At 45.1% G+C, this 27,953-nt stretch overlaps 2 protein-coding genes across 6 annotated transcripts in view; one reads left to right on the top strand and one right to left on the bottom strand.

Moving 5' to 3' along the window:
• The window catches only part of LOC140106031 (uncharacterized), a 37,798-nt gene extending 22,136 nt beyond the window's left edge, over positions 1-15,662 (bottom strand). Inside the window, exons 1-6 of one of the 5 annotated variants that reach the window (XM_072130200.1) lie at positions 15,454-15,662; positions 12,961-13,069; positions 12,709-12,870; positions 12,501-12,627; positions 12,270-12,370; positions 11,841-11,898 (exon numbers count right to left, since the gene is read on the bottom strand). In XM_072130200.1, coding sequence (XP_071986301.1) covers positions 11,841-11,898; positions 12,270-12,370; positions 12,501-12,627; positions 12,709-12,870; positions 12,961-13,035 — 523 coding nt within the window. In that variant the 5' untranslated portion in view covers positions 13,036-13,069; positions 15,454-15,662. Of the gene's footprint in view, positions 1-11,840; positions 11,899-12,269; positions 12,371-12,500; positions 12,628-12,708; positions 12,888-12,960; positions 13,070-15,453 lie in introns of those variants that run through there. The other 4 variants (XM_072130202.1, XM_072130201.1, XM_072130203.1 and 1 more) reach the window with 4 other exon arrangements.
• Positions 15,498-27,508, top strand: LOC140106131 (uncharacterized). Its single transcript, XM_072130384.1, has 2 exons — positions 15,498-15,640; positions 20,974-27,508. Exon 2 carries the CDS (start codon positions 21,016-21,018, stop codon positions 22,117-22,119), a length of 1,104 nt encoding a protein of 367 aa, XP_071986485.1. The 5' UTR covers positions 15,498-15,640; positions 20,974-21,015; the 3' UTR covers positions 22,120-27,508.
• Positions 27,509-27,953: the final 445 nt, after the last annotated feature.

The following is a 27,953-nucleotide window of genomic DNA, read 5'->3' as shown; positions in this document are numbered from 1 at the left end:
ATCCCATAGACAATGATGAAGTCGTTACTGGAGAAACTTTACATTATAAAACTGCTCCGAAGTATTTTCCATGTTGCATAGAGGTGATTCTTCATTTGGGAACCTAAAATGTATGTTTTTAGTAATGAAAAGGGAAGTTTTTTGGAAGTGCACCTGCTCAGAGGAGGTGCATTTTTAGGTGCAAATTAGTGATAGATCCCGTGCAAACATCTGTATAGGACGCACTCACTATGTCAGATAAGGCGCAGGGACTCAAAACCACTAAGTGCCGAACTTTGCAGTGCGCCAGAAAATGGCGCCAAATTAACAAGATGCGCCACATCTTTGCGCTAAAAGACGCTCAAAACAGTCTAACAGACTATGATTAATGTCCCCCTTAGTGTTTTATAAGTTTCCCGGTGCCCCGGTGCTATAGTTATCCCACAGACCGAGATGGAGAGGTCAGGGTTGGGTCGGTTAGTAGATGGTGGAAAGACAAGAAGTTCAGTCTTAGAAAGATTAAGTTTCAAGAAGAGAGAGGACATGTCACATGATGTAAGAGACAGCAGAGAGACAGTCACTAGTGTTCTGGAGTAAGGCAGGGGTGATGTTACGTGCAGAAGTATACAGCTGGGTATCATGAGCATAAAGATGATACTGGAAACCAAATCTGCTGATGGTTTGTCCAATGGGGGCAGTATAGAGGGAGAAGAGAAGAGGACCTAGGACTGATTCCTGAGGAACCCCGACACTGAGAGGAAGATGAGAAGAGAAAGATCCAGAAAAGGAGATACTGAAAGTGCGGTCAGACAGATAGGAAGAAAACCAGGAGAGTGCAGTGTCCTTTAGGCCAACAGAGCGAAGCCTCTAGAGGAGGAGCTGGTGGTCCACAGTATCGAACGCTGCAGAGAGATCCAGTAGAATGAGGAGAGAATAGTCACCTTTGGATTAACAAGTTTTCCCTGTAATTGGGGCTAAGCTCTCTCCATACACAGCGGTTGTCAGCTGTCTTAAGCCCCTTCTACACTGGCGTTTTTCACGCGCGAGTTCTGCGCGTGCATTTGACGCGCAGAACTTGCATTGCACTCTGTCCCATTGTATTCAATGGGTCTTTCTCCATTAGCGTTGTTTTTAACGCGCGTGCTTGCGTTCGTTTGCGTTCGAAAATCGCAAAAACGCCAATTACTCCAAGTAAAAATGGAACAAAAATGCAGCCAAAAACGTCAGTTTTTCACGCATTGCACCCTGACGTGAAACGCAACGCTAGTGTGGAAGAGGCCTAACACTTCTGACACCCGCCACTAAATGCCATGGCGCAGTTGCGGCAGTTAACCTGTTAAAAAATACCCTAAACAGAAGTGTTGGAGCGGCACTCGCCATAACAGGTCCAATGTTCTTCTTTAATAGTAAACTTACATGAACAAGTTAGTACATCACAGTGGGAAGTTGGCTTGGATTTGCATCACTGTTTGTGGATCAGAGCACAACCAAAGGTAAGATGTTAAACTCCTCTGTCCCCTGTGCATATCATGGACACAAAAGACCCCTGAGGAAGCCTGTCGGTACAGGCGAAACGCGTGGGGATCACTGCCCCCAGTGCCTAACACTGACGTCCTCTATCCAGGTAAACGGTGGCTATCCTAGCACCTTCTATAATGTACACTTACTATACCACTTTTATGGCTCAAATATAATGTAATATATTGCATTGATGGTGCCTCATATATGAATATTGCAGCCTGTTTATATGCATTTAACCGTTTATCATTGTGCACTGGGTATATGTAGAGCACCTAGGGCGCTTTTTTAATTGTTTTTATTCTTTTTGTATCTGTGAAATTAATAAAATTGTCATATTTACCTACTTATGGGTATCCGCTTTTCTTCAATATTGTCAAAAGACTCTATGGCTGTATAAATGATGGCAGCGGCCACTGCTTTCTTCCTATGTTTGAGCAGTTAATCTGTTAAACGGTTGAACCCAACAGCACTGCTGGTGACATCATCGGAGGGCGCTCTGATGCCTTTTTGCTTGAATCTGCTATACACTTAAAGGGCTATTCTCGTCTGGGCATTCACATTCAGTTTCATTAATCTGCCATATATAAACATTTCTTCAATTAGATGTTATTAAAAAAAATTTACCAGTGTGAAGATAATTTCTCATAAATGTAGTGATATGGTCCCTTAGCAACAACACTGTGTCCCTGGATACGGCCATCTCTGCTGGAGGGATTGCACAGGGAAACAAAAAGTTTCTGAATATTAAATGTCCGTGGAGTTACTGCATCTCCCACAGCCGTCCTGTGGTAATGATCGCTGGATCCAGGTGGTCAGGCAGGACTCAATAGTGCATGTCTGGCCACTGCTGCATAAATGTGAGGTGGTCGTATCCGAGGAAGCCATCTTGTTTCTAAGGGACAATAGGGCTACATTTATAAGAAATTATCTTCACACAGGAACATTTTTTTTTAATAACATCCAATTGAAGAAATGTTTACATATGGAAAATGAATTTTATTAAATGTAAATGCCCAGATGGGAAAACCCCTTTAACCATTTCATCAGTTCTGCCATTTTCTCAGGAGGTTTGGTCACACCTGGAGTTGATGAAGCAGCAGCAGCTCCCTGGACCTCCAATTCCTCCTCTTTCTCTACAGTCGGCCTAATTTTAGGTCTGGCATATGCACTTTTCATTTTGCTGGGCTAACTCAGGCCGCGGTCACACGTTCCGCTAGCGTTGTGTTCATAACGGGATGCTAGCGCACAGGGGGTGGGCCTCAACACAATCGCATATGAGTTTCCAGGGAAGCGCATGCGATCGATTAGCAGGACCCGGTGTCTTGCATTTAAACAATACAAGACACCGGGCCTGATTACCAATCGCATGCGTTTCCCTGGAAATGCATATGCAATCGGGCCGAGGCCCGCCCCCTGTGCGCTGGAGTCGGTTTCTTTTGGTTTAATGCACCATGAACATGTCTTGTACATAACTCCTCACTTTAAAAGTGAGTACTTGGATTAATATTTGAATGGCATCCCACTTCTGATGCCATACGTGAGGCAACAGACACCCAGACTTCACTAAAAAATACAAAGAAGTTCATTTTGAAAAGTCCCTTTTTCACACAATAAAGAATCAAATAACAGAATCAATAGACATCAGGCTCCAGCAGAAGACAAAACAGAAAGAAAAAAACAACAAAACCCCCAGATTGCTGCTCAGTCACTCCTTTTATACAAGTGAAAATATTTAATTAAAACACCAGAGCTACAAATGGCGCCTATTATAGGGAAAGAGCAGAAAACAAGCTGCAAGGAGGAAGAAAAAGATAAAGGGGGACATTTATCATAGTTTTCTTTTGTCTGGTGCTTATTTGCGCCGTTTACATGGTTTCTATATGGAGGGTAGATGGAGACACGAGGTGAGGACACAATCTATATGGAGGGTAGATGGAGACACGAGGTGAGGACACAATCTATATGGAGGGTAGATGGAGACACGAGGTGAGGTCACAATCTATATGGAGGGTAGATGGAGACACGAGGTGAGGACACAATCTATATGGAGGGTAGATGGAGACACGAGGTGAGGTCACAATCTATATGGAGGGTAGATGGAGACATGAGGTGAGGTCACAATCTATATGGAGGGTAGATGGAGACATGAGGTGAGGACACAATCTATATGGAGGGTAGATGGAGACACGAGGTGAGGTCACAATCTATATGGAGGGTAGATGGAGACACGAGGTGAGGGCACAATCTATATGGAGGGTAGATGGAGACACGAGGTGAGGTCACAATCTATATGGAGGGTAGATGGAGACACGAGGTGAGGTCACAATCTATATGGAGGGTAGATGGAGACACGAGGTGAGGGCACAATCTATATGGAGGGTAGATGGAGACACGAGGTGAGGTCACAATCTATATGGAGGGTAGATGGAGACACGAGGTGAGGGCACAATGTATATGGAGGGGAGATGGAGATACGAGGTGAGGCCACAATCTATATGGAGGGTAGATGGAGATATGAGGTGAAGTCACAATCTATATGGAGGGTAGATGGAGACACGAGGTGAGGGCACAATCTATATGGAGGGTAGATGGAGACATGAGGTGAGGATACAATCTATATGGAGGGTAGATGGAGACATGAGGTGAGGACACAATCTATATGGAGGGGAGATGGAGACACGAGGTGAGGTCACAATCTATATGGAGGGTAGATGGAGACATGAGGTGAGGACACAATCTATATGGAGGGGAGATGGAGACACGAGGTGAGGCCACAATCTATATGGAGGGTAGATGGAGATACGAGGTGAGTACACAATCTATATGGAGGGTAGATGGAGACACGAGGTGAGGACACAATCTATATGGAGGGTAGATGGAGACACGAGGTGAGGTCACAATCTATATGGAGGGTAGATGGAGACATGAGGTGAGGTCACAATCTATATGGAGGGTAGATGGAGACACGAGGTGAGGTCACAATCTATATGGAGGGTAGATGGAGACATGAGGTGAGGACACAATCTATATGGAGGGTAGATGAAGACACGAGGTGAGGACACAATCTATATGGAGGGTAGATGGAGACACGAGGTGAGGTCACAGTCTATATGGAGGGTAGATAAAGACATGAGGTGAGGTCACAGTCTATATGGAGGGTAGATGGAGACATGAGGTGAGGACACAATCTATATGGAGGGTAGATGGAGACACGAGGTGAGGACACAATCTATATGGAGGGTAGATGGAGACACGAGGTGAGGTCACAATCTATATGGAGGGTAGATGGAGACATGAGGTGAGGACACAATCTATATGGAGGTAGATGGAGACACGAGGTGAGGTCACAATCTATATGGGGGGTAGATGGAGACATGCGACATGTTACAGAACGACTGATTTGGACTGAGCCCGGGATTTAAAGGAAATATACCACCACGGATCTACCTATCAAGGTACGCATGTCAGTTTTTTTATTATCTTAATTAAGATAATTGCGAAAAACTGCCAAAAACACATGCATTTTTTAATGGACTGCTTAAAAAAGGCCCAAAAACGGGTTCAAAACGCCACGTGTGCCACCAGCCTGAGGGTGGCGTTTTTGGTCCGTTTTTAAGGATTTGTTTTTAAAATGCATGCATTTTTTACTGTTTACCTTTTATTTTTGCTGCTTTGAACGTGTTTATCTATTATTTATTATTGTTTATCTATTAAACAGTAAAAAACGGATGCGTTTTAAAACAGACTGAAAACAGATGCTTAAAAACTGACCAAAAAACGCCACATGTGGCATCACCCTGACAGCGCTATCCTGCTACTGCCCCTAACACTCTCCAAGGCTGCGCTCACACGTTTGCATTGAAACAAACACCACGCGCTAGTTATCTATCACATGCGTTTCACTGCAAACTCATGCGTGATCAAACCGAGGCCCTTCCTACTGCCACGTGTGAACATGCCCCAAGAAATGTCCCCCACAGCCCCCCAGTAATGTGCCTACAGAACCCTCAGTAATATCCCCCACACAGCCCCCCAGTCATGTACCCTATACAGCCCCCCCAGTAATGTCCCCCACGCAACCCCCCTGTAATGTTCCCCATACAGCCCCCAGTAATATGCCCACAGAGCCCCCCAGTAATGTCCCCCATACAGCCCCCCAGTAATGTGCCTACATAGCCCTCAGTAATATCCCCACACATCCCCCCAGTAATGTCCCCTACACAGCCCCCCAGTCATGTACCCTATACAGCCCCCCCAGTAATGTCCTCACACAATCCCCCAGTAGTCCCCCACACAGCACCCCAGTATTGTCCCCTCCACAGCCCCCCCAGTAATGTCCCCTACACAGCCCCCCAGTAATGTCCTCACACAATCCCCCAGTAATGTCCCCCACACAGCCCCCCAGTAATGTGCCTACACAGCCCTCAGTAATATCCCCACACATCCCCCCAGTAATGTCCTCACACAGCCCCCCAGTAATGTCCCCACAAAGCCCCCCCAACGTCCCTCAGTAATGTGCCCCACACAGCCCCCAGTAATGTCATCACACACAGCCCCACTGTAAAGTCCCCAATAATGTCCCCACACAGAGCCCCCTGTAATGTTCCCCACACGTCCCCCCTATAATGTCCCTCAGTAAAGTCCCCCAGTAATGTGCCCCACACAAACCTTCTCAGTAATCTCCCCCAGTTATGTGCCCCACTGTAATCTCCCTCACTAACGTTCCACACACAGCCCCACTGTAATGTCCCCAATAATGTCCCCACACAGAGCCCCCCTGTAATGTCCCACACACACATCCCCCTGTAATGTCCCTCAGTAGTGTCCCCACACACAGCCCCCTGTAATGTCCCTCAGTAATGTCTACATGGAGGAAATAGTCAATTCACTGTAAGATGGATAAATACTATAACTATTCATTATGCAACACCCCTGCCAACTCTATGTTGCAAAATTAAACCCTTCCTCCATTCAATAGTGTTTCTCTCAGCCTGATCAACTCAGGGAGACCTCCAGTATCTGAAAATGGTAATGCAGCTATCTGCCTGATGCCTACTGCTGCAGATGACTCTCCGGTCGTTCCAGCCACTGCTTCAGCTTCTGGGTGTTTGGATTTGGGTCCGGCCGTGATTTATTAAGGCAGTTCCGCCGACGTCCACCAGGTGGCGCTGCTGCGCTGAAGTTCCCCGTAACGCACTGGAATACACCGAGCCGGGCTGAGTGAAGGTAAGTGCAAGCTCCGCGACACAATTTTTTAAAAAAAATGTGGCGGTTTTTCCGAATCCGTCGGGTTTTCGTTCGGCCAGGCCCCCCAATTTCCGTCGCGTGCATGCCAGCGCTGATGCGCCACAATCCGATGGCGTGCGATCACAGTCTCATAAAAATCTGGAAGCATTCAGGGCGGAGGTAGGTCTGGCTGCCTGGAGCCCCAAAACACCTGCTGCTACCTTGTGACATGAATACACTAGTAAATACCATAAACAATATTATTATAATTATCAACAAATCTATTAAACAAGAGCAATACAATGTAATACCATAAATGTCCGTAAGGTGTCAGCAGTAATCCACAACATCCATGGCTTTAGTCCTTAGAAATTTACTTTATGGGGCTCATTCACTAAGGGTGCACGGACCGCACAAATGTCGGATATTCTGACGATTACCATTTTGCGCCGAATGAAAAAGGGGATCGGATTTTGCCACATCGGCACCGGGTTTCACGCGACACAAATGGGGGGGGGGGGATAGGCTGTCGGACGATCTGACGGATTCGGACAACGTGCAGGATTTAACATTTAAATTGTGTTGCAATACCAAGCACTTACATGCACCGGGAAGAAGAAGGTGAATTCCGGCGGACCTGAGCGTGGAAGCCACACATGCAGAATCTCGGGCGCCTGATCTTGGTGAATCGCGCCAAACTTAATCTTCGTCGGACCATCCGGATCGGGGATCGCGACAGGACCGGGTAAGTAAATGTGCCCCAATGGGGTTTTTTTGCAATCTTTCTTATCATGCAAGGCCTCCCGGAACCACCCAGGATCCAATGACCAGAGCAGTGGTTCTTAACCAGGGTTCTATCGAACCCTAGGGGTTCGGTGACTCGATCTCAGGGGGTCACCATGGAGGTCAAGACACACACATATTTGATCACTAAAGAAGGGTTCGGCGCATGTACATATGAAACTGGTGGGTTCGGCACATCAAACAAGGTTGGGAACCAGAGGAAAGGTCATCAGTCTTGTCTATTTGGAACTACAGAGGTTACTCTCTATTCTAATGTCCCTTCGGGGTCACTCCTTTTACCAGAGGTCTTGTAGGTACCAGAGATCACAAATCACACAACTAGTTTAGGATTAAGCATTTCAATGACAATAGCAGAGAATGGGGTTTATTTACTAAGGGTCGCAGATCGCACTCTTATCGGACTGTTTCTGATTTTCGGGAAAACGCAGCTGTGACAGGTATTTAACAGGTGTCTGCGCTGAGATTGGCTTTCATGTGACAGAAATCTGGGGGCGTGGCCGTCGGACAGTCCGACTAATTTGGACTGAGCGCACGATTTAAGATTCAAATTGTGTCGCAAGATCAAGCCCTTACATGCACCAGGAAGAAGAAGGTGAACTCCGACGGACCTGAGCGGGGAAGCGACACATGCAGGATATTGGACGCACGATCTTAGTGAATCACGGCACAGTGCATTATCATCTGACACTCTGTACTTCGTTAACTCCTCCGGACGGGTAAGAAATTGGGCCCCAATGTTCATGATTACTTGCGCCTCATCTGCCCATTAACATCTAGCTGCATTCATCTCCGAGCGCCAACACCTGGCCACATTTATTACACTAGGAAAATCGACATGGCTTCTCTCCTGTGTGAATTCTTTGATGTGCCACAAGATTTGATTTAACAGTAAAGCATATCCCACATTCAGTGCTTGAGAATGGCTCCTCTCCGCTGTGACTTCTCTGATGTCTAGGCAGACTCTATATCCGAGTAAAGCCTCTCACATTCAGCACATGAAAAAGGCTTCCACCCTGTGTGATTTCTCTCATGTGTAGCAAAATTTAATTTCATGATAAAACATTTCTCACATTTGCTACATGAAAAATGGTTTCTCTCCTGTGTGTATTCTCTGGTGTCTAATAAGACTTGATAACTGAGTAAAACGTTTTGCGCATTCCGAACATGAAAATGGCTTCTGCCCTGTGTGAGTTCTCTGATGGATAACAAGATGCGATTTAAGAGTAAAACATTTTCCACATTGAGGACATAAAAATGGCTTCTCTCCTGTGTGACTTCTCCGATGTCGAACAAGACTTGATATCTGAGTAAAGCTGCTCTCGCATTCCGAACATGCAAATGGCTTCTCTCCTGTGTGAATTCTCTGATGTATAATAAGAGATGATTTAGTCGTAAAACTTTTCCCACATTCCGGACAAGAAAATGGCTTCTCTCCTGTGTGAGATCTGAAATGTGTAACAAAATGGGATTTCTGGGTAAACCTTTTCCCACATTCAGTACATGAATATCGGAACTGCCTAACAAGATCTGGTTTCTGAGTGAAATGTTTCCCCCATGCAGGATATGAATACGGCCTTTCCTCTTCTGTGGAGTCTTCTGTCTCATCACAAGGCGATGGGAGCAGACGAGAACCTCCTGAAAAAATATAGTCAAGTAATCAATATTAGAAGCTTCATTCGACTCAGTTACAAGCAGAAGTAAAATAACTTCCCGGGGCCGATGTATCTGGATTTTAGCAATGACCTGAAATAATAACCAGCACATAGCAGAGTCCTTAGATGTCCCACCCAAGGACAGGATGCAAAGCAGGACATTTATTTTGAGTATTTTGAGCCCAAATTCCACTAAATACAGCTAGGGCTTACATCTGCACCCGGGGCCGGCACAAACACTGGGCATACCTGGGCAACTGCTGGGGCCCAGAGCTGGGGGGGCCCACATAAGGCTGTACATAAGGAATCCATGGGGGGGGGGGGGTTATATCTAATGAATCCATAGGGGGTGAGGGGGAGATAGATTATATATATATATATATATAGTATGAGGAGGCTGTTTTGGATGATATAGGGAATATTTTAGGGAAGAGACTGAATTTTTAATGCCGCCATGCAAGTTCACTGCAAAGGGGCCACATGGCTCAGGACTTTTCTGGGCCTCGCTATACTATGCAGGCAGCATGATGATCCCCGGGGGGGAATTCTTTTGGAAATGCAAATTGTTACATACAGTTAGGGATAGGCTAACATATTTCGGATACAGTTACATAGATACGTTATATACATACATTACAAATACACTTATGAGCAATGTTTTTCACCAGTACTAGACTTTCTTGCAGAAGGTTACTTGTTATATACATTCAAGTATAATGCAAGTTTCCATACATATTATATTAAATACATAGAAGGTTACATACATTAAAGGAAACCTACCATGTGATTTGATGCAGTATGAAGCAAACATACCTGCTGTAGCTACACTGATGCAGGATTATATCTTGGTTAAACCCTGTGCTGAGTGGTTTTCCTGATAAAACAGATATAACATTATAATAATTAAGCTCTGTGGCTTCTATGGCTGCTTCAGAGCTTCTCCTAGCACGTGAGTTTTTCTCTGCAGGACAAGATGATGCAATCCCTGGGTTGTGCCTGAAGGCAGAATAATCAATTTCTGCACCATCCCCCAGCTGCTGTGTATGAGTGATCCAGCCCAGTTTGATTAGTCATGTCTTAACTAAGCTCTGTGTGTAATTACAAACTCAGTGTGTAATGTGTAAGCCAGTCTGATCCAGCTTTCCCGAGGTCCTGAATGTTACAATTGTTTTTTTCAGCAAAACCACTCAGCACATGGATTAACCAAGATATGATCCTGCATGAGTGTAACTACAACATTTCCAAGGTATGTTTGTTTCATACTGCATCAAATCAAATAGTGGGTTTCCTTTAACATACTTTACAGGCTATATGGGGGTTATGTTTATGATTAACGATTACATGCAACAAGACACTGGCTACACACACAGTTGTAAACCGATTACTACGAGACCTGGGGTTAGGTTACCGGTGTGGCTTACGGTGTTACAGTGAAACTAGCCTCAGGATGGGGGCGGGGGGGAAATTTGGATTCCGTGGGGGTGTTTGGTCACAGGCATGGTGTTTCTGTCCATGCTGCATCTCATGCCATTAGGGGCCTAGCAGGTGAAGTAATCTTGAGACCTGTGATCTTTTCTCATGATGAGCCCCGCGTCCTGTGTGCCTGGTGCACTACTATGTGTTTGATACTCTGGCTGCACGCAACGCACTCAGCTGCAATTCACAGGGTGCTACCTCGCCCAATGTCTTCCCTCTTTGGGTCCTGGGCTGAAGATTCTTAACTCCGATGTGACTCCAGCAGCTGCTCCAGGGTGGTGCTGGACATCACGCGTGAGGTCCTGGCTGCCGAGTCAGTGGGACGAGGCTGAGCTTCAACACGGCACAGACAAGCGTTAGGTCCACGTGTTTTCTCAGGGTTGTGTAAAAAAATAGCAAAAAAAAAAAAACGGCAGGAAAACACAGGGAAGATGGGGGAAAGGAAGTACAGGCAGCTACCTATCGCAGCGCCATATTGGATAATGGCGCCACCTGCGTCATTCACCAGAGGTCCCGAGCGCTCAAAGACTGAGGAAGGAGTGGAAAGACTGCACCCACTCCCGAACCTCTGGCTGCCCTCCCCTTCCCGATATCACCCCATCCCCATCTCCCCCCCCCCCATGACCCCCTTCCTTCTCTCTTTATTAGTGACCCCAAGTTATGAACATGACTACACAAGTTAATGTCATGTACTGCGGTATACTTGTACCATGCTGATTTCACCGCATATGCTTGGCTTTGGTTTCACGAGGCCCTATAAGGCGCTATACGGTTACCGTGTGTCTTGGCATTGTTGATAAACCTAGATCTGTTGTTTAATAAGGTGTCTCTTGAATGGAAAAAAATTTGGAAAGAAAAGTTTGAGCAGCACAATATGGACCTCATTCTGTTTGTTTTTAAGGGGTGAATCACATATAATGATCTTACCAAAATCTTCATAACTGTGGCGTTACGCTTTAATATTCATGTCACACACACGGCTGGCATCATAGCAGTGGAAATCTCGTCATGGCCCAGTCACACTGCTAAGGGAAGGAGGCCGGGTGCCTGGCCCATTCTACCACCATCCGCTTTAGTATTTGATGCAGGCAGTACAGGGACTAGTATATAGGACTAGCCCAGGTGCATCTCCTCCAAGGTACAGGGGAAGAATCAACCACAAGATACATGAAAGGTTCTTACCATCCTCCGTCTCTGATGAGGGGTTTCCCTGGCTGCTACTTGCTCCACCAGAACTTTTCTGTAAAGATGTCGGTCATGAGAAAACAGAAGAAGGATCCTGAGGGAAGGAACCAAGGGGAAAGAATTTCCTGCAGGAGGAGATTCAACTTGCATCCAAATATATTACATATCAATGTTCCGGTTATATAACTGCCTAAAATGATGTGACCCGATCCCGAGGTGTAGACTGCGCTCATGGACACCACTTCTGCTCTGGACTGGATGTTCTGTGGAGCAAGTTCTTTTTACTATAATCTTTTATGGTAATTATGACTGACCCCACTGACCATCAATATTATCCCATAGAGTCCATCTCCCCACCCTCCCACTGCTGCAGGAGATTACTAGAACATTCCTTAAAGGATTTATAGGCATCTCAGCTTCATCTACCTGATGATCCGGTGAGACATTATACTCTGGATCTCCTGGACAATCTTGGAATTCTTCAAGAATAGAACATTCCGGTGGTGGTTTTCTCTGATTGGATCCATCTGTAAAAAATAGATTCGTAAATACACAGTGACTGAGTACATTGTCCAATTCAGATGACCAGATGTTTGGTGAGTTTTGGTGACCCTCACACTTGCTCTGTCCTCAATGTTCATGAGTGTCTCCTCTTACCCAGCGGTGTGAGGGTCTGGTGGTCCTCCATCATGACGATGTCCTGGTACTGGTCCTTGTGTCCTTCTATGTAGTCCCACTCCTCCAAGGAGAAATAGATGGAGACGTCCTGACACCTTATAGGGACCTGCGACACACAATGATACAGTCATTACCAGGATCCCCAATAGTTCTCTTACACAGTCTCAGCAATACCGGCAACGCTCACCTCTCTGCCCAGCAACTCCATCATCTTCATGGTCAGTTCTAGGATCTTCTGCTCATGTATCAGTGAATGAGGTGGAGGCTCGGTGATGGGGCTCTGGGTCCATCCTCCTGACACACGGGGGGTCACACACTCACCAGGCGACGTCTTCACTACTGTGTAATCCTGTGTATGGGGAGACACTGATCACTACATAGATCCTAAGAATCCTTCCCCTCTCCAGGTATTTTATGGATAGAGATAACAGACTCTCACCTCTCCGGTGATCAGGGAAAGGATCTCTAGGTTGAGCTCTAGGATCTGAGCCGCTCTCTGGTCTCTGTTTCCCATGTCTCTGTCCTGTACAGAAGGACTGATGACCAGACTGATGTATAGAGACTTATTTTATATTTCTCAAGAAATGACCAAAGTCGTGCTCAGTTATCTTCATCCATGGATGACTCTTATGACACTTCCTCTCTTTGATGTTCGCAAGTCATTAATATATCTATATTTCTATAGCGCCATCATATTCTGAAGCGCCGTACAGATCATGGGGGGGACATACAGTAAAGACCAAAAGTTTGGACGCACCTTCTCATTCAAAGAGTTTTCTGTATTTTCATCATTATAAAAAATATACACTCACCGGCCACTTTATTAGGTACACCTGTCCAACTGCTCGTTAACACTTAATTTCTAATCAGCCAATCACATGGCGGCAGTGCATTTAGGCATGTAGACATGGTCAAGACAATCTCCTGCAGTTCTCCCGAGCATCAGTATGGGGAAGAAAGGTGATTTGAGGCCTTTGAACGTGGCATGGTTGTTGGTGCCAGAAGGGCTGGTCTGAGTATTTCAGAAACTGCTGATCTACTGGGATTTTCACACACAACCATCTCTAGGGTTTACAGAGAATGGTCCGAAAAAGAAAACATCCAGTGAGCGGCGGTTCTGTGGGCGGAAATGCCTTGTTGATGCCAGAGGTCAGAGGAGAATGGGCAGACTGGTTCAAGCTGATAGAAAGGCAACATTGACTCAAAAAACGTTGCCTGGTCTGATGAGTCTCGATTTCTGCTGCGACATTCGGATGGTAGGGTCAGAATTTGGTGTCAACAACATGAAAGCATGGATCCATCCTGCCTTGTATCAGCGGTTCAGGCTGGTGGTGGTGGTGTCATGGTGTGGGGAATATTTTCTGGGCACTCTTTGGGCCCCTTGATACAACGCCACAGCCTACCTGAGTATTGTTGCTGACCATGTCCATCCCTTTATGAGCACAATGTACCCTGTAACATCTGATGGCTACTTTCAGCAGGATAATGCGCCATGTCATAAAGCTGGAATCATCTCAGACTGGTTTCTTGAACATGACAATGAGGTCACTGGACACAAATGGCTCCACAGTCACCAGATCTCAATCCAATAGAGCATCTTTTGGATGTGGTGGAACGGGAGATTCGCATCATGGATGTGCAGCCAACAAATCTGCGGCAACTGTGTGATGCCATCATGTCAATATGGACCAAAATCTCTGAGGAGCTTCCAGCACCTTGTTGTATCTATGCCACGAAGAATTGAGGCAGTTCTGAAGGCAAAAGCGGGTCCAACCCGTTACTAGCATGGTGCACCTAATAAAGTGGCCGGTGAGTGTAGATTCACACAGGCTCGCATGCGGATGCTCCAGAGGCATACGTGACACATGCTCGCACACATACCCTCCAGAGGCATACGTGACACATGCTCGCACACATACCCTCCAGAGGCATACATGACACACGGTCGCACACATACCCTCCAGAGGCATACGTGACACATGCTCGCACACATACCCTCCAGAGGCATACGTGACACACGCTCGCACACATACCCTCCAGAGGCATACGTGACACACGCTCGCACACATACCCTCCAGAGGCATACGTGACACACGCTCGCACACATACCCTCCAGAGGCATACGTGACACATGCTTGCACACATACCCTCCAGAGGCATACGTGACACACGCTTGCACACATACACTCCAGAGACATACGTGACACACGCTCGCACACATACACTCCAGAGGCATACGTGACACACGCTCGCACACATACGCTCCAGAGGCATACGTGACACACGCTCGCACACATACGCTCCAGAGGCATACGTGACACACGCTCGCACACATACGCTCCAGAGGCACACGTGACATGCTCGCACACATACGCTCCAGAGGCACACGTGACACACGCTGGCACACATACGCTCCAGAAGCATACGTGACACACGCTGGCACACATACATTCCAGAGGCATACGTGACACACGGTCGCACACATACCCTCCAGAGACATACGTGACACATGCTCGCACACATACCCTCCAGAGGCATACGTGACACATGCTCGCACACATACGCTCCAGAGGCATACGTGACACACGCTGGCACACATACATTCCAGAGGCATACGTGACACACGCTCGCACACATACGCTCCAGAGGCACACGTGACATGCTCGCACACATACGCTCCAGAGGCATACGTGACACACGCTCGCACACATACGCTCCAGAGGCATACGTGACACACGCTCGCACACATACATTCCAGAGGCATACGTGACACACGCTGGCACACATACGCTCCAGAGGCATACGTGACACACGCTCGCACACATATGTGCCTGACACACGCATGCAGATGCTCGCACTCATGCAGAATTGTCAGACACATTTATGTATTATCGCTTACACACTACATGTTCCTTGTCTCGCGCGCACTTACCGCCAGTGAGCGGTGTCCTGCTTGCAGGCAGCTCTATGGAAGCCTCGGTCACTACTATTCTTTATAAACCTACACTGCTGGAAACAGGAAGTCCCGCCTATAGAAGCTCGGTCACATGATCTGCAGTATCACGTGACCAGTGACGTCAGCCTCCAGGCAGCCCAGACCTTGTACGCAGGAGCCGGAGGTGAGTGTTGTCGGGGGTCGGAGCTTCTGTCACTGCTGAGCTCATAGGAGCCCTAGACATGACGGCAGGGGCTCACAGGACGCCACCAATCAGGGCACCGCATTCATTTACCAAAGAATGATTGGTGGAGAGTGTTGTCAGGGGTAACTGTCCATCCCACTGCTCCATGTATAAGCCTGAGCTTCTCCACTGGTTAACCCCTCCATGACCAGGCCTGAAAAGGCTCTAATGGCCGGAGCTTTTTCAGTGAATTTTTTTTATACCAATTGGTCTAACTTTTTTTGTGCATTACCTTTAAAAGTTTTTGTGCTTTTTTTTTTTTTCTTATGACACATATGGGGCTAGTTAAGAATAAAAAAAAACTGTTAAACAATCTATAGTAAGTATATTCTCCACTATACATATTAGACTATATAGTCTCAGGGTGACTGTGCTGATGTTTTTATAGTGTAGAGGGTTTTTGTTTTAAATTGTATGTTTTTTTTTTTTACCTGATATGTCCCCCATGTAGTCATTTTTTTTTAATTATTTATTCCAAGTTTTCCCCTGGCATCTATAAGAGCCCCAGTTAGAGGGGAAATGACCCCCTGGGTGGGCAGATGTCTGATCAGACCCCGCAGCTTAACCCTTTCAGACCCAGCGATCATGTGACTGCCAGGTGCACAGTGTAACGTCAGCTACTTGAGTGCTATGTATGGAAGAAAGGAGAAGACAGAAGTAATAAACCGCTTCTACCTTCTCCCTAGGATCCCTGGTTGTGTCTGACAAATCAAGGATTGGGGTGAAGCTATTTAGGGACCCCTACCTTCTAAACCATGGTGTAAAGTGCCACCCACATATTCATCTTTATTTTATTCACAAGGATTACAATTATTTTATTTAATTACTCTTGTCCCACTATAGAAGCAGGTAGGGCTACACCCCTAGCCCCTTGCCGCGGATGCCCTATTTTTTCTTTCTCATTCATAGTATCATAGTTGAGAACGGTTGAAAAAAGACACTTGTCCATCAAGTTCAACCAAGGAAGGGAAGGGATTGGATGAGAAAGGGATTTAGGGGACACAATTCTATATTACATAACTATCAAGGTGTAAAAAGGCATCTAGACCCTTCTTGAAGCTCTCTGCTGTCCCTGCTGTGACCAGCGCCTGAGCTCAGCTATTCCACAGATTGACAGTTCTCATAGTAAAAAAGCCCTGTCGTCTCTGGTGATTAAACCTTGTTTTCTCCAGACGGAGACAGTGCCCCCTCGTCTTTTGATTTGATTTAATCTGAAACAACTTTCCCCCATACTTTTTGTATGGACCATTTGTATATTTACATAAATTAATCATGTCCCCTCGTAGTCAATGTACAGAGCTGTACGAGGGATTGTTTTCGGTGTAACAAATTGTACTTCTTAGTGGCTGCATTTAATATTTTATGCCATGTAATGGGAAGAAATTTTTTTTTTATTATTATTTTGAACCTTTTTTTATTTTATTATTTTTCGGCCCACTACGATAGTTTAACCCTTGGGGATTTGATCATTCCTACCAATACTTCTATATTGCAGTATATGGGGATTTTACAGGTGTTTCTAACGATCTTTGTACTCCTAAGGATGATGCCACACATGGCGTTTTTAGTGCGTTTTAATGCGATTTCAGTCTGTCTGGCTGGGCTGGCTGTATACTACAGGGGGGCTGGCAGGCTGTATACTACAGGGGGGCTGGCAGGCTGTATACTACAGGGGGGCTGGCAGGCTGTATACTACAGGGGGCAGGCTGGCTGTATACTACAGGGGGCAGGCTGGCTGTATACTACAGGGGGCAGGCTGTATACTACAGGGGGCAGGCTGGCTGTATACTACAGGGGGCACGCTGGCTGTATACTACAGGGGGCACGCTGGCTGTATAATACATGGGGCTGGCTGTATACTACAGGGGGCAGGCTGGCTGTATACTACATGGGGCTGGCTGGTTGTATATTACAGGGGGGCAGGGTGGCTGTATACTACTGGGAGCAGGCTGGCTATACACTACAGGGGGCTGGCTATATACTGGCAGGCTGTGACCAATGCATTTCCCACCCTCGGCTTATACTCGAGTCAGTAAATTTGAATAATTAGCCAATTTTTGCCATAAAATTAAATTCATTGGAAAATTGAAATCTTACCGCAAATAACAAACCCTCATATGTCAGATAAAAAATAAAAAAAAGTTATGTCTTTTGGAATTTGAACAGGAAAAACAAAAAGTGCCGTGTCCTTAACCCCTGAACGTTCTACAGTGGAAGGGGGAGGCCGAGCTTTCCTCATACTCACCGAGTGTTTGTTGCACAATGGAGCTAACACCCATCGCTAGCACCCATCGTGGAAGTTAACCCTTTGATTACCGCGCCAGTGGCGTTTGGGCGCCGCCATCGACGTCATCGAGCCGCGATCAATTGCCTTGACAGCTTCGGGTCACACAAAGGCTGTCATGTTTTAGGCTATCTATGATGTGCAAAATCCCCATATACTGCCATACTGTAGAATGACAGTATATGGTAGGATCAATCAGACAACCTAGGGTGAAAGTTCCCTAAGGGGTCTGAAAAATAGTATTAAAAGAAATATAAAATTTAAAAAAATTACCTAAAAAATCAAATCACCCCCCTTTCCCTAGAACTGATAAAAATATAAATAAACAGTAAAAATCATAAACAAGTTATGTATCGCCAAAATGTCCGATCTATCAATATATAATAAAGTTTTTATTACTAGCGTTTAACCCCTTGAACGGAAAATACAACCCAAAGTCGAAATTTTTACAAAATAGAAGAAATGAGATGATAAGAAGTGAGAATATGCCTCTATTGCTACCATTTTGGGGACTGCATGACCTTTTGATCCCTTTTTTATTTACATTTTTATGTATTGCAAAATGGCAAAAAAGTGGCGTTTCAGACATTTGGGGGTTATTTTCCGCTAAGGGGTTTACAGCTGGGAAAACCCATTTTTATATTTTTATAGACTGGGCATTTTTGGATGCAACAATGCCTAACATGTTTAAGATGTTACTTGGGGGATGGTGATTTGAGCTTTTAGTTTTTTATTAAAAGTTTTATTTTTTTACTGGATTTTAAGACCCCCTTGGGTTTTTTAACCCTGGGGGGTCTGATTTATACTAACATATATTGCAATACCATATACTTGTATTGCCCTGTAACACTATTATAGATCCTGCTGAATGACTGGGAGTCTCACTTAGACTTCCGGCTTTCATGGCAACAGATCGTCAGACATCAAGGCTTTGCCGGGGGGGGGGGGGGGGGGGGTGCATTTAAATGGTTAATGGTGTTAGCAGTGAGTGAATTATGCCCAAAATGATGTGGGTGAATTATGCCCATGAGCCCTTTTCATGTACCTGCTGCCGCACCATGACTTTGGGGAACATTATGGTGCGGTAAGGGGTTAACATCCTAAATCGGCATGATAGGTTCTGCAACATCCCCCACCGGGGCCTAGTTTTTTCTTAGGGCCTGGAGGCACGCCAATGTCACGGGCTTGGTATGGGGACTGGAGGGCTGACCTACAGCCTGGCAGGTCTCCAGCAGGTGGTGTGTGCAAGAAATATGGAGGGAGAGGCTAATGTACTGGTTCTCCCTGGGGAAACCCCTAAGTGTCTGTAGGATAGGTCCCTGGGTAATGGATGGGGAAGCCCGTGGTGGTATACAGCCATATCCAGGGATCAGACGGAGGCAACATTGTGCAAATCAACTTACGGTTCTTTATTGAACAGCAGGCAACGGACCAAAAAGGTCAAACGGCAGATTCGGATTCTGGTTGCTGGAGTGGTCATGGAGAGTGGTCCACCAGCCTGGTAGTAGATGCAGGCTGGGATAGTTGCGGTCGAGCCGTGTCCAAATTGTCGGAGCTGCAGCTCTGGATTAGAGTCACCTGATTCAGTTCCTGGGATTGGTATCTGTGACAGCACTAAAGGTGTGCTGCACACACTGGGGCACATTTACTAAGGGTCCGCACACCGCATTTCCGTCGGACAATCACTGACACAATCATGCGACACAAACCGTGGGGCGGGCTGTCGGACAACCCAACTGATTCGGACTAAGCGTGTGATTTAAAAATCCAAATTGTGTCGCACAACATGCACTTACATGCACCGAGAAGAAGAAGGTGAACTCCGGTGGACCTCAGCAGGGAAGTGACACATGCAGGATATTGGGCGCACGATCTTGGTGAATCGCACCGGACTACATCTTCGTCGGACAGTCAGGATGGGGGATCGCGACAGGACCCACTGACTCTCTCTTCACTCTGGGATTAAACCAGCTAAGAGCATGTGCTCCCACTGCACGGGGGTGTTATACTCCTCCTGGTCAGGTGGTAGCAACTCTCCAATCACACTCCAGTTTACAATACAGCCACCTAATTAGATAGCATCTTACACCCATTTTACTCTTTCCTTTCCAGGCAGAATCAACAGCTGAAATTTATAGTTCTCTTGGCATTATCCTCTGGGCGAGTTGCGCAGGCTCACCAGTTAGATCCTGACAGGCAGAGGGCGCTGTTCGCAACTGCCACCTTGCCTATACGTTGGCAGGGGTGTTGCAGTTCCCTTTCAAGTAACCCTTCAGCCAAAAACCTAAGTTCGACTATATATGAGAAATATATAGTCAACTTATCTTGTGTCCTGAATTGTGGTCCAGGCACTTTGTTTGCTTTAGGCTGGCTCCATGAAAAATGACCTGTGAGCTAACGGGATTTCACACACCGTGTGCTGGGACGGATCTCCATTCATCATATATCTTGCTATGACACCCGGTATTGTGATCAGTCTGTAAAATCTGCTCAGCATGGTCTGTTTTTGATTTGTGGTACCATGCAAATTAATTTTCAGGTTTCTCCTCTAACGGTTTTTGACTTCAGAGGAGAAGCCTTCTGTAAGGCCTCGTGCACAGGACCATTGAATTGGGCCACTAACTAGTCGCTTTTCTTGCAGCTCACTCATGGCTCGGTTATCTTCTGTAGTCTCAGGCCAGCGAGGTGCATTCACTGCGTATACACTGTGTAGTGAGTCAGCCGTTGATATCGGTGGTGTCCAAACAACAGCACGCGGCCCGTTATTTATGTCCTACAATGGGCACACAGTCGCGTGTATGAGGCCTCAGTCAGAGACACATGGAGGTCACGGCAGTGGAGGGGTCATGGCTGTGTCTCGCAGACATCTGCAGAACCCTTACAGAAAGATGAATAAAACTTCAAATAATGTTTTAACTAATATGGAAGAGGTGATGGTGAATTTGTGAAATAATAAGAAATTGTCATTTGTTTATTTGGAAATATGTAGGCAACTGAAGAAAATGGAACAATATTGGGACATTATGGCATAATGAACAATGTCATGGGAGACATGACCGAAAAAATGTATTTTCGAGATGAGCTTGATCTGGAAGGGACACACCCCGCAGATATAGCGAAAAATGCAATTCATATGAAGGCAGAACCAATCTTGTACCGTGAAGGAAACCTCTCCGATTCTGATGGCGGATTTTTCAGAGGTTCATACCGTACCCTGCCGTATACATATGTTCATATCAAAGAAGAGCCGGTCTCTTATGATGAAAGAGCAGACTTCACAGATCAATTACAGGCTCCTCCGACTCATATCAAGAAAGAGCAAGTCTCGTGTGATCGAGGACCATCTACTGACCCAAACAGTCCATACCGTCTTCCCACCGTCCATACACAATATCCATTTCATCGTATTAAAGAGGAATCCGCTTTATGTGATGAAGAAAACCTCACAGGTCACTACATCTATACAAGCGCAGCCCATTACCAGCAATGCCCGATTACTGATGTGAAGAGAGATGGATATTTTGGACAGGCGTTAAGCTTGGATGACCAGCAGAAGTCATTCTCATGTAGAACCCGTAGAACCCACTATATGACCCATCAGAGAATACACGCAGGAGAATTCTCTTGTCCCGACCGCGGGAAAAGCTTTTCTCAGAATTCATATTTTGTTGCACATCAGAGAATTCACACGGGGGAGCGACCCTCTTCTTGCTTTAAGTGTAGTAAAAGTTTTCGACTAAAGGGCAGCCTGAACAAGCACTTGAGAAGTCACAAGCTTGACAACCCATACACGTGCCCTATGTGTAGAAAAAGCTTCATACATAAAGGTCACTTTGTAGCCCACCAGAGGATTCACATGGAGGAGACGAGATTCTCTTGTACTTACTGTGGAAAGGCCTTCATTCATCACGGACATTTAGTGGCTCACCAAAGAATTCACACAGAAGAGAAGAAGTTTTCGTGTCCTTACTGTGACAAGTCCTTTATCCATCACGGTCATTTCGTGGCTCACCAGAGGGTTCACACTGGAGAGAAGCCGTTTCCATGTCCTGAATGTGGCACCTGTTTTAGTACTCATCATAACCTGGTGGTGCATCAGAGACTGCACTCGTCTCCAGCCATTAGCTTTTTCTAATTAGGTTCTTCTTTTAAAGGTCACCAGGTTACACCCCCCCCACTCAACTACCTGCCCCCTCAGAGAGGGGATGAAATGTCCTTTCTTTAATTACCTCCCACCTTATTTTCACAGGAGATGAGTCAAGTTTAATGTTTGCATGTATAGTGTCACTTCAGAAGTCCCTATCTTCTCTTCTATAGTACCCAGAAACATGCTGCTGATGTCATCTTAAAGGGGTATTTCTACCACGCAGACAAGTTTTTTATATGTACTCAGGATAACAAAATAACAAATTCTCTAATTCACTGTTATTAACAAAAATGCAGCATTTCACAGATATAATTGCAACCTGTCTCTATCAGTTCTGGTGTATAAAATTTCAGTTTCCCCTAGACACGACCCTGTAACTTCTCTTAGGGTCGGGTGGTGGCCATCTTGGATAAGATCGTGGAGCTGAGTTTCTGTCTTTCTCTGCTGTGTACTGCATGGAGGTCAGAGACAATCACTGATTCACAGCCTGTCAGCACATGGTGAGCAGAGAGAGAGGCTGCAAACAACAAGCTACAAGGAGAGAAATGATCCAGGGGAAGGGGAATGCAGGCACATAGCTGTGAAATGTAGTAGAGCTCACAGTGTAATGGTCTATCAGCCTCTGTGTAATCATCTTATGCATCTCTGATCTGTCTCATCTCTCTTTTTATGTTTCACTGAGTTAGTACAATGTCAGAAGCCAGATGAAAGTGTATATACACCTGTACCCTGATAATGTAACCACATTGTCACCCCACAGAACTAGATGGATCATAATGTGTCTGTTTAGAGAGGCCCCGCCCACACAATGAGATTGTGCAGCCTAGGGAGTGATAGGAGCTAAAACAGCAATACAACTGAGTAAAATTGTAAAGTAAGGGGTTAAAATGATCTTTATTGTGTTAACATCACTATTGGATTGAGACGTGGGAAATCCCCTTTAAAGACAAGAATCTCCTCTTACAGATCTTTCAGTTCAGATCTACAGAAATGGACATACAAACAGTTACATAGACGGGAACTGGATCTATATCTGCAAAGCCATAAGTGTTTGAAAGATGAGATTCATATCTGTAATATGACACTAGCAGCTTGTTTCTAAGTGTTATAGAACCATAGATTCTGAAGTGACACTATCCTGCAACAACTAAACTTGACTCATCTTGTGTAAAAATGGCATGAGAAGAGTCATATTTTCATGACTTTGGGGGAGACCTTTTATAGGTAAACGTATGAGACATCACATAACATTTCATTTGGACATTTCATTTGGGGGCCGCTAGTTTAGTGGGATAAAACCTGGTGACCAGTTAAGGAACACACATATTCTTATGTACATGATGGAACTTGGCAAAGTGAATATTATATTGAAGATTTTAGATAAATGAAGCATCAATCAGACAGTGTTAGGTAGTGTCCAGGGAGAGATGTGTAATGATACCATTCTGTATGTTGAGAGTAGCAGCAGGACTGTGAAAAATGGATTTGTATTCCATTATTGAAGCTTCTCCAAGTCATTTGGGGTGTTTCCTCACACTGCTGTGGACTGTGTAATATGTATTGAGTCCTAGCCATACGACATATACGTTTCACTGGAAAACCTGCCAAAGGTTTTTATACCAAGAGAATAAACTTTAAAGCAGAACAGAACTAAAAGCACAGCAGGGTTAGGACGTGCCTTCATTATTGCAGTTTCTCCTAGTGCTTTGGGGTGTTTCCTTACACTGTTGTGGACTTTGTTCTTGAATTGAATTTATGCTTGTTGTGAGACTGATATAAATTTGGATTTTGTGGTTGGATCTCTTTAATTTATTGAAGCTTAAAATACTTTGCTTTCTTTAGATCTGTAGATACAACAGTTAACCTCAGTATCCATTTTTCCTGCATGGGTGGGGTCCTTGCTCTGTAGTACAGGCAGTCCCCGGGTTACATACAAGATAGGGTCCGAAGGTTTGTTCTTAAGTTGAATTTGTATGTAAGTCGGAACTGTATATTTTATAATTGTAGATCCAGACAAATTTTTATTTTTGCCTCAGTGACAATTGGAATTTCAAACTTTTTTGCTGTAATGGGATCACAGATTATCAATAAAGCTTCATAACAGACACTTTTAAGAAGAATATTGCAATCTGGAACTATAGTAAAGCATCCAGAGAGCTTCACAGTGGGCAGAGGGGTCTGTCTGTAACTATGGGTCGGGTGTCCTTAAGTAGAGGACCACCTGTACTGCTGTAGCTACTTGACACCGTAGCGCTGGATGTTTGATTAGCAATAGTCCTTGGCTTCTCATAATAATTACATCAACTATAATCCTACAAGAACCAGTCATTCCTACCAGATGTTACGGCAAAGGTTTGTGTAAAAGATCAGGGCTTATTCAACGTTTTTGAGTTGTTCGGATTGTACATGCTCTTCTACAAAAAAAAAACTGGAGGCCAGGAGCATAAATGTTAAAAATGATTTCAACGGAACCTGTCACCACATTTTTTACAAATACAGCTAGTGGCAGGTTCACATAGTGCATATTGACTCATTGACACCCTTCTTATAGTTAAAATTGTTTAACTCGCATTCTCATAAAATCAACCAATCCTGCAGTCCTCACTCATTTCTACTCCTCCCCGTGCCACATTCTTACCATTCAGCACTTTGTCATGTACCCACTAACATTTGCAAAATCTGCCCCATGTATGGATCTGATCACATGAAATCACAAAAGCTATGATTTCATGTGATGAAATATACAGTCTGTACGGAAAGTATTCAGACCCTTTACATTTGTCACTTTTTGTTTTATTGCAGCCAATTGGTAAGATCAAAAAAAGTATTTTTATTTTGTCTCATTAATGTGCAGATTGCACCCACCCTTTACAGAAAACGTGAAATGTCAATATTTTTCTGATTTATTAACCCCTTGTGTCGCAACGTTTTTTTGTTTATTATTATGTTCACCGTGTTGAAAAATCTTAAACTTGAAATTGGCGAAAGAACCCACTTGTGGGAACCCTGCAAGCCCTCTTCATACAATGTTAGCTGTGTTTAAATTAAAGTTATTGGACTGGATAAGGCACACACTAGACATACACTGTGAACCTCATGGTTTACAGTGTATGTCAGAGCACATGAGAATCATGAGGTCTACGGAACTGCCCAAGGAGCTCAGAGACAGAATTGTGGCAAGGCACAGATCTGGCTAAAGTTACAAAATAATTTCTTCAGCACTCAAAGGTTCCTATGAGCACAGTGGCCTCCATAATCCTTAAATGGAAGAAGTTTTGGAAGAGCACTACTCTTCCTGGACCTGGCCATCCTGCAAAAGTAAGGAATTGTGGGAGAAGAGCTTTGGTGAGAGAGATAAAGAAGAACCCCAAGATCACTGTGGCTGAGATCCAGAGATGTTTTCAACAATTTCACATGGGCTGCCTAGATATAGTGGCCCTCAGGCTGTACAATGTCCAGGTCTAAGTGGTATGTTTGGAGAAAACCAGGTGCTGCTCATCACCTGCCAAATACAATCCCAGCAGTGGGGGCAGCATCAGGCTATGAGGGCAGGGACGGGACCACTTGGTGTAATGGAAGGAAAGATGAATGTGGCCAAGGATGATATCCTGAGAAGAAATATCCTGGCTGAGAACCTCTTCCTGATGCTCTGGACCTCAGACTAGACCAAAACTTTGAACAAGACAATGGGGCAGATTTACTTACCCGGCCCATTCGCGATCCAGCGGCGCATTCTCTGCGGTGGATTCGGGTCCGGCCGGGATTTATTAAGGCAGTTCCTCCGACGTCCACCAGGTGGCGCTGCTGCGCTGAAGAGCATCGGAACACACTGGAATACATCGAGCCAAGCTGAGTGAAGGTAAGTGCAATTTTCGCGACACATTTTTTTAAAAAAATGCGGCGGTTTTTCCGAATCCGTCGGGTTTTTGTTCGGCCACGCCCCCCGATTTCCGTCATGTGCATGCCGGCGCCAATGCGCCACAATCCGTTCACGTGGGCCAAAATCCCGGGGCAATTCAGGGAAAAATCAGCGCAATTTGGAAATATTCGGATAACACGTCGGGAAAACGCGAATCGGGCCCTTAGTAAATGACCCCTAATGTCCTTAAAATAACACAGATGAGGCTTCAGAACATCTCTGTGACCATTCCTGTCCGGACCAGCCAGAGCCCGGACTTAAACCCAATGGATTATTTCTGCAGAGACCTGAAACTGGCCTCCACCAACATTCACCATCCGACCTGAGGGAATTAGAGAGGATCTGCAAGGAAGAGGCAGATGATCCCCAAATCCAGGGATTAAAAAATTAGTAGCATCTTCCCAAGAAGACTCCGGGGGCCGAATACTCACCACCGGGGGCCGAATACTCATCACCAGGGGAAATAGTTTTTTCAGTTTTTGTTGTTTAATAAATTAGTAAAATATCTACATTTCTGTTTTATTTTCTGTCAATATTGGGGCAGAGTGTCCATTAATGAGCAAAAAAAGATTTTTTCTTTATCTTACCAATTGGCAGTAATGAAACAAAGAGTGAAAAATGTAGGGATCTGAATACTTTCGGTACTCATTGTAGATTTTGCAAATGTTAGTGAGTAAAGGATGACGACACTTTGGTCACATGGCATGCAGTGCCGAATGGTGAGGAGACATGCCGAGGAGCTGGACAGGAGCTGTCGAGCAGGACATGCCTCCTGTGATCTGGCTCTGTGTCCGTTAAGTTGATTTTATGGGGATGTGAGGAAACTATTTTTAGCTAGAAGAAGGATGGCATTTAGTTACTAGGGCTCTATGGGGAAAAATGTGGAGACTTTGGAGTGAAACCTAAAATTATATATCCATGGTGCAAAATAAAATAAAATCCTTCCAGTGGAAAAAAATGGAAAAATGATACTATGTAATGAACATTAACTTCAGTGTAATAAACAGGCTGAAATAACATTTGTGTGATGGAGGATATTCTATGTACTAAATATTGTATAAACCTGTATAAATTCTGTGTATGTCAATCAAATTGTCAAACCTGAATAATATTTGTGAGGTAAAGATGATTTGATTGTATTTCTCTTTTTGCCATGGAGAGCTGCTGTAAAGCAAAGCTTGACCTTTAGTGAACCTTGCTATCTGCTCTGTGTTGTCACCCTGGAAATACAGATGCAGATAGTATGCTGAGCATGGATATTTAGCGTTTCTTCATCTGTACTATTCAGTATAGGCATGAGGGTTCAGCCTAATCTTCTGACCTCTTCCTTCTACAATCAACTTTAATAATTATTCTAATGAGCCTGGAGGCTTCCCTGGCCTCTCTGTGATATGATTTTACAGACTGTTACACTGCATCATCCCCCCCCCCTGCACTTCCTGCTCACTGAACAAATGCTGTGGATAGTGTAGCAGCCTATAAAGCCAGAGGAGCTAGCGTAGGCCCTAAGGCTCATTACAGTGTTTCAGAGCACTTCCCCCTTCATCTGCTGCTGTGAGATTACATCAAGCAGAAAGAGGGGAAAGTGCTCTGGGAGGGGGGAGTGACAGTGTAACAGCCTATGAAGCTACAACCTGGAGGGGCTCAGTTAACATCCCCAGCATTAGCATGATAATAATAGTTGGTTTTGGAAGGAAGAAGGCCCTGGAAAACTAATATAAAAAGATATCACAGTCACAGTTCTGGATCTATGAGTAAGTGTCCCTGGATTTTGTTGGTAAATTTCCTTTAACATCCATGGGCGCAGATAAAAATCAATTGTCTGCACTTCCCCAGCTCCTATTTTACTCGGGATCATGGAAAACTTGAGGTGTACTTCTCCAGCTTCTCTAGCTACACATAA

The sequence above is a fragment of the Engystomops pustulosus genome, chromosome 11 (assembly GCF_040894005.1).
Source record: "Engystomops pustulosus chromosome 11, aEngPut4.maternal, whole genome shotgun sequence".
NCBI lineage: Eukaryota > Metazoa > Chordata > Amphibia > Anura > Leptodactylidae > Engystomops > Engystomops pustulosus.
Note: the sequence above shows the minus strand (reverse complement) of the source record. Positions and strands in the feature narration are given on the sequence as shown.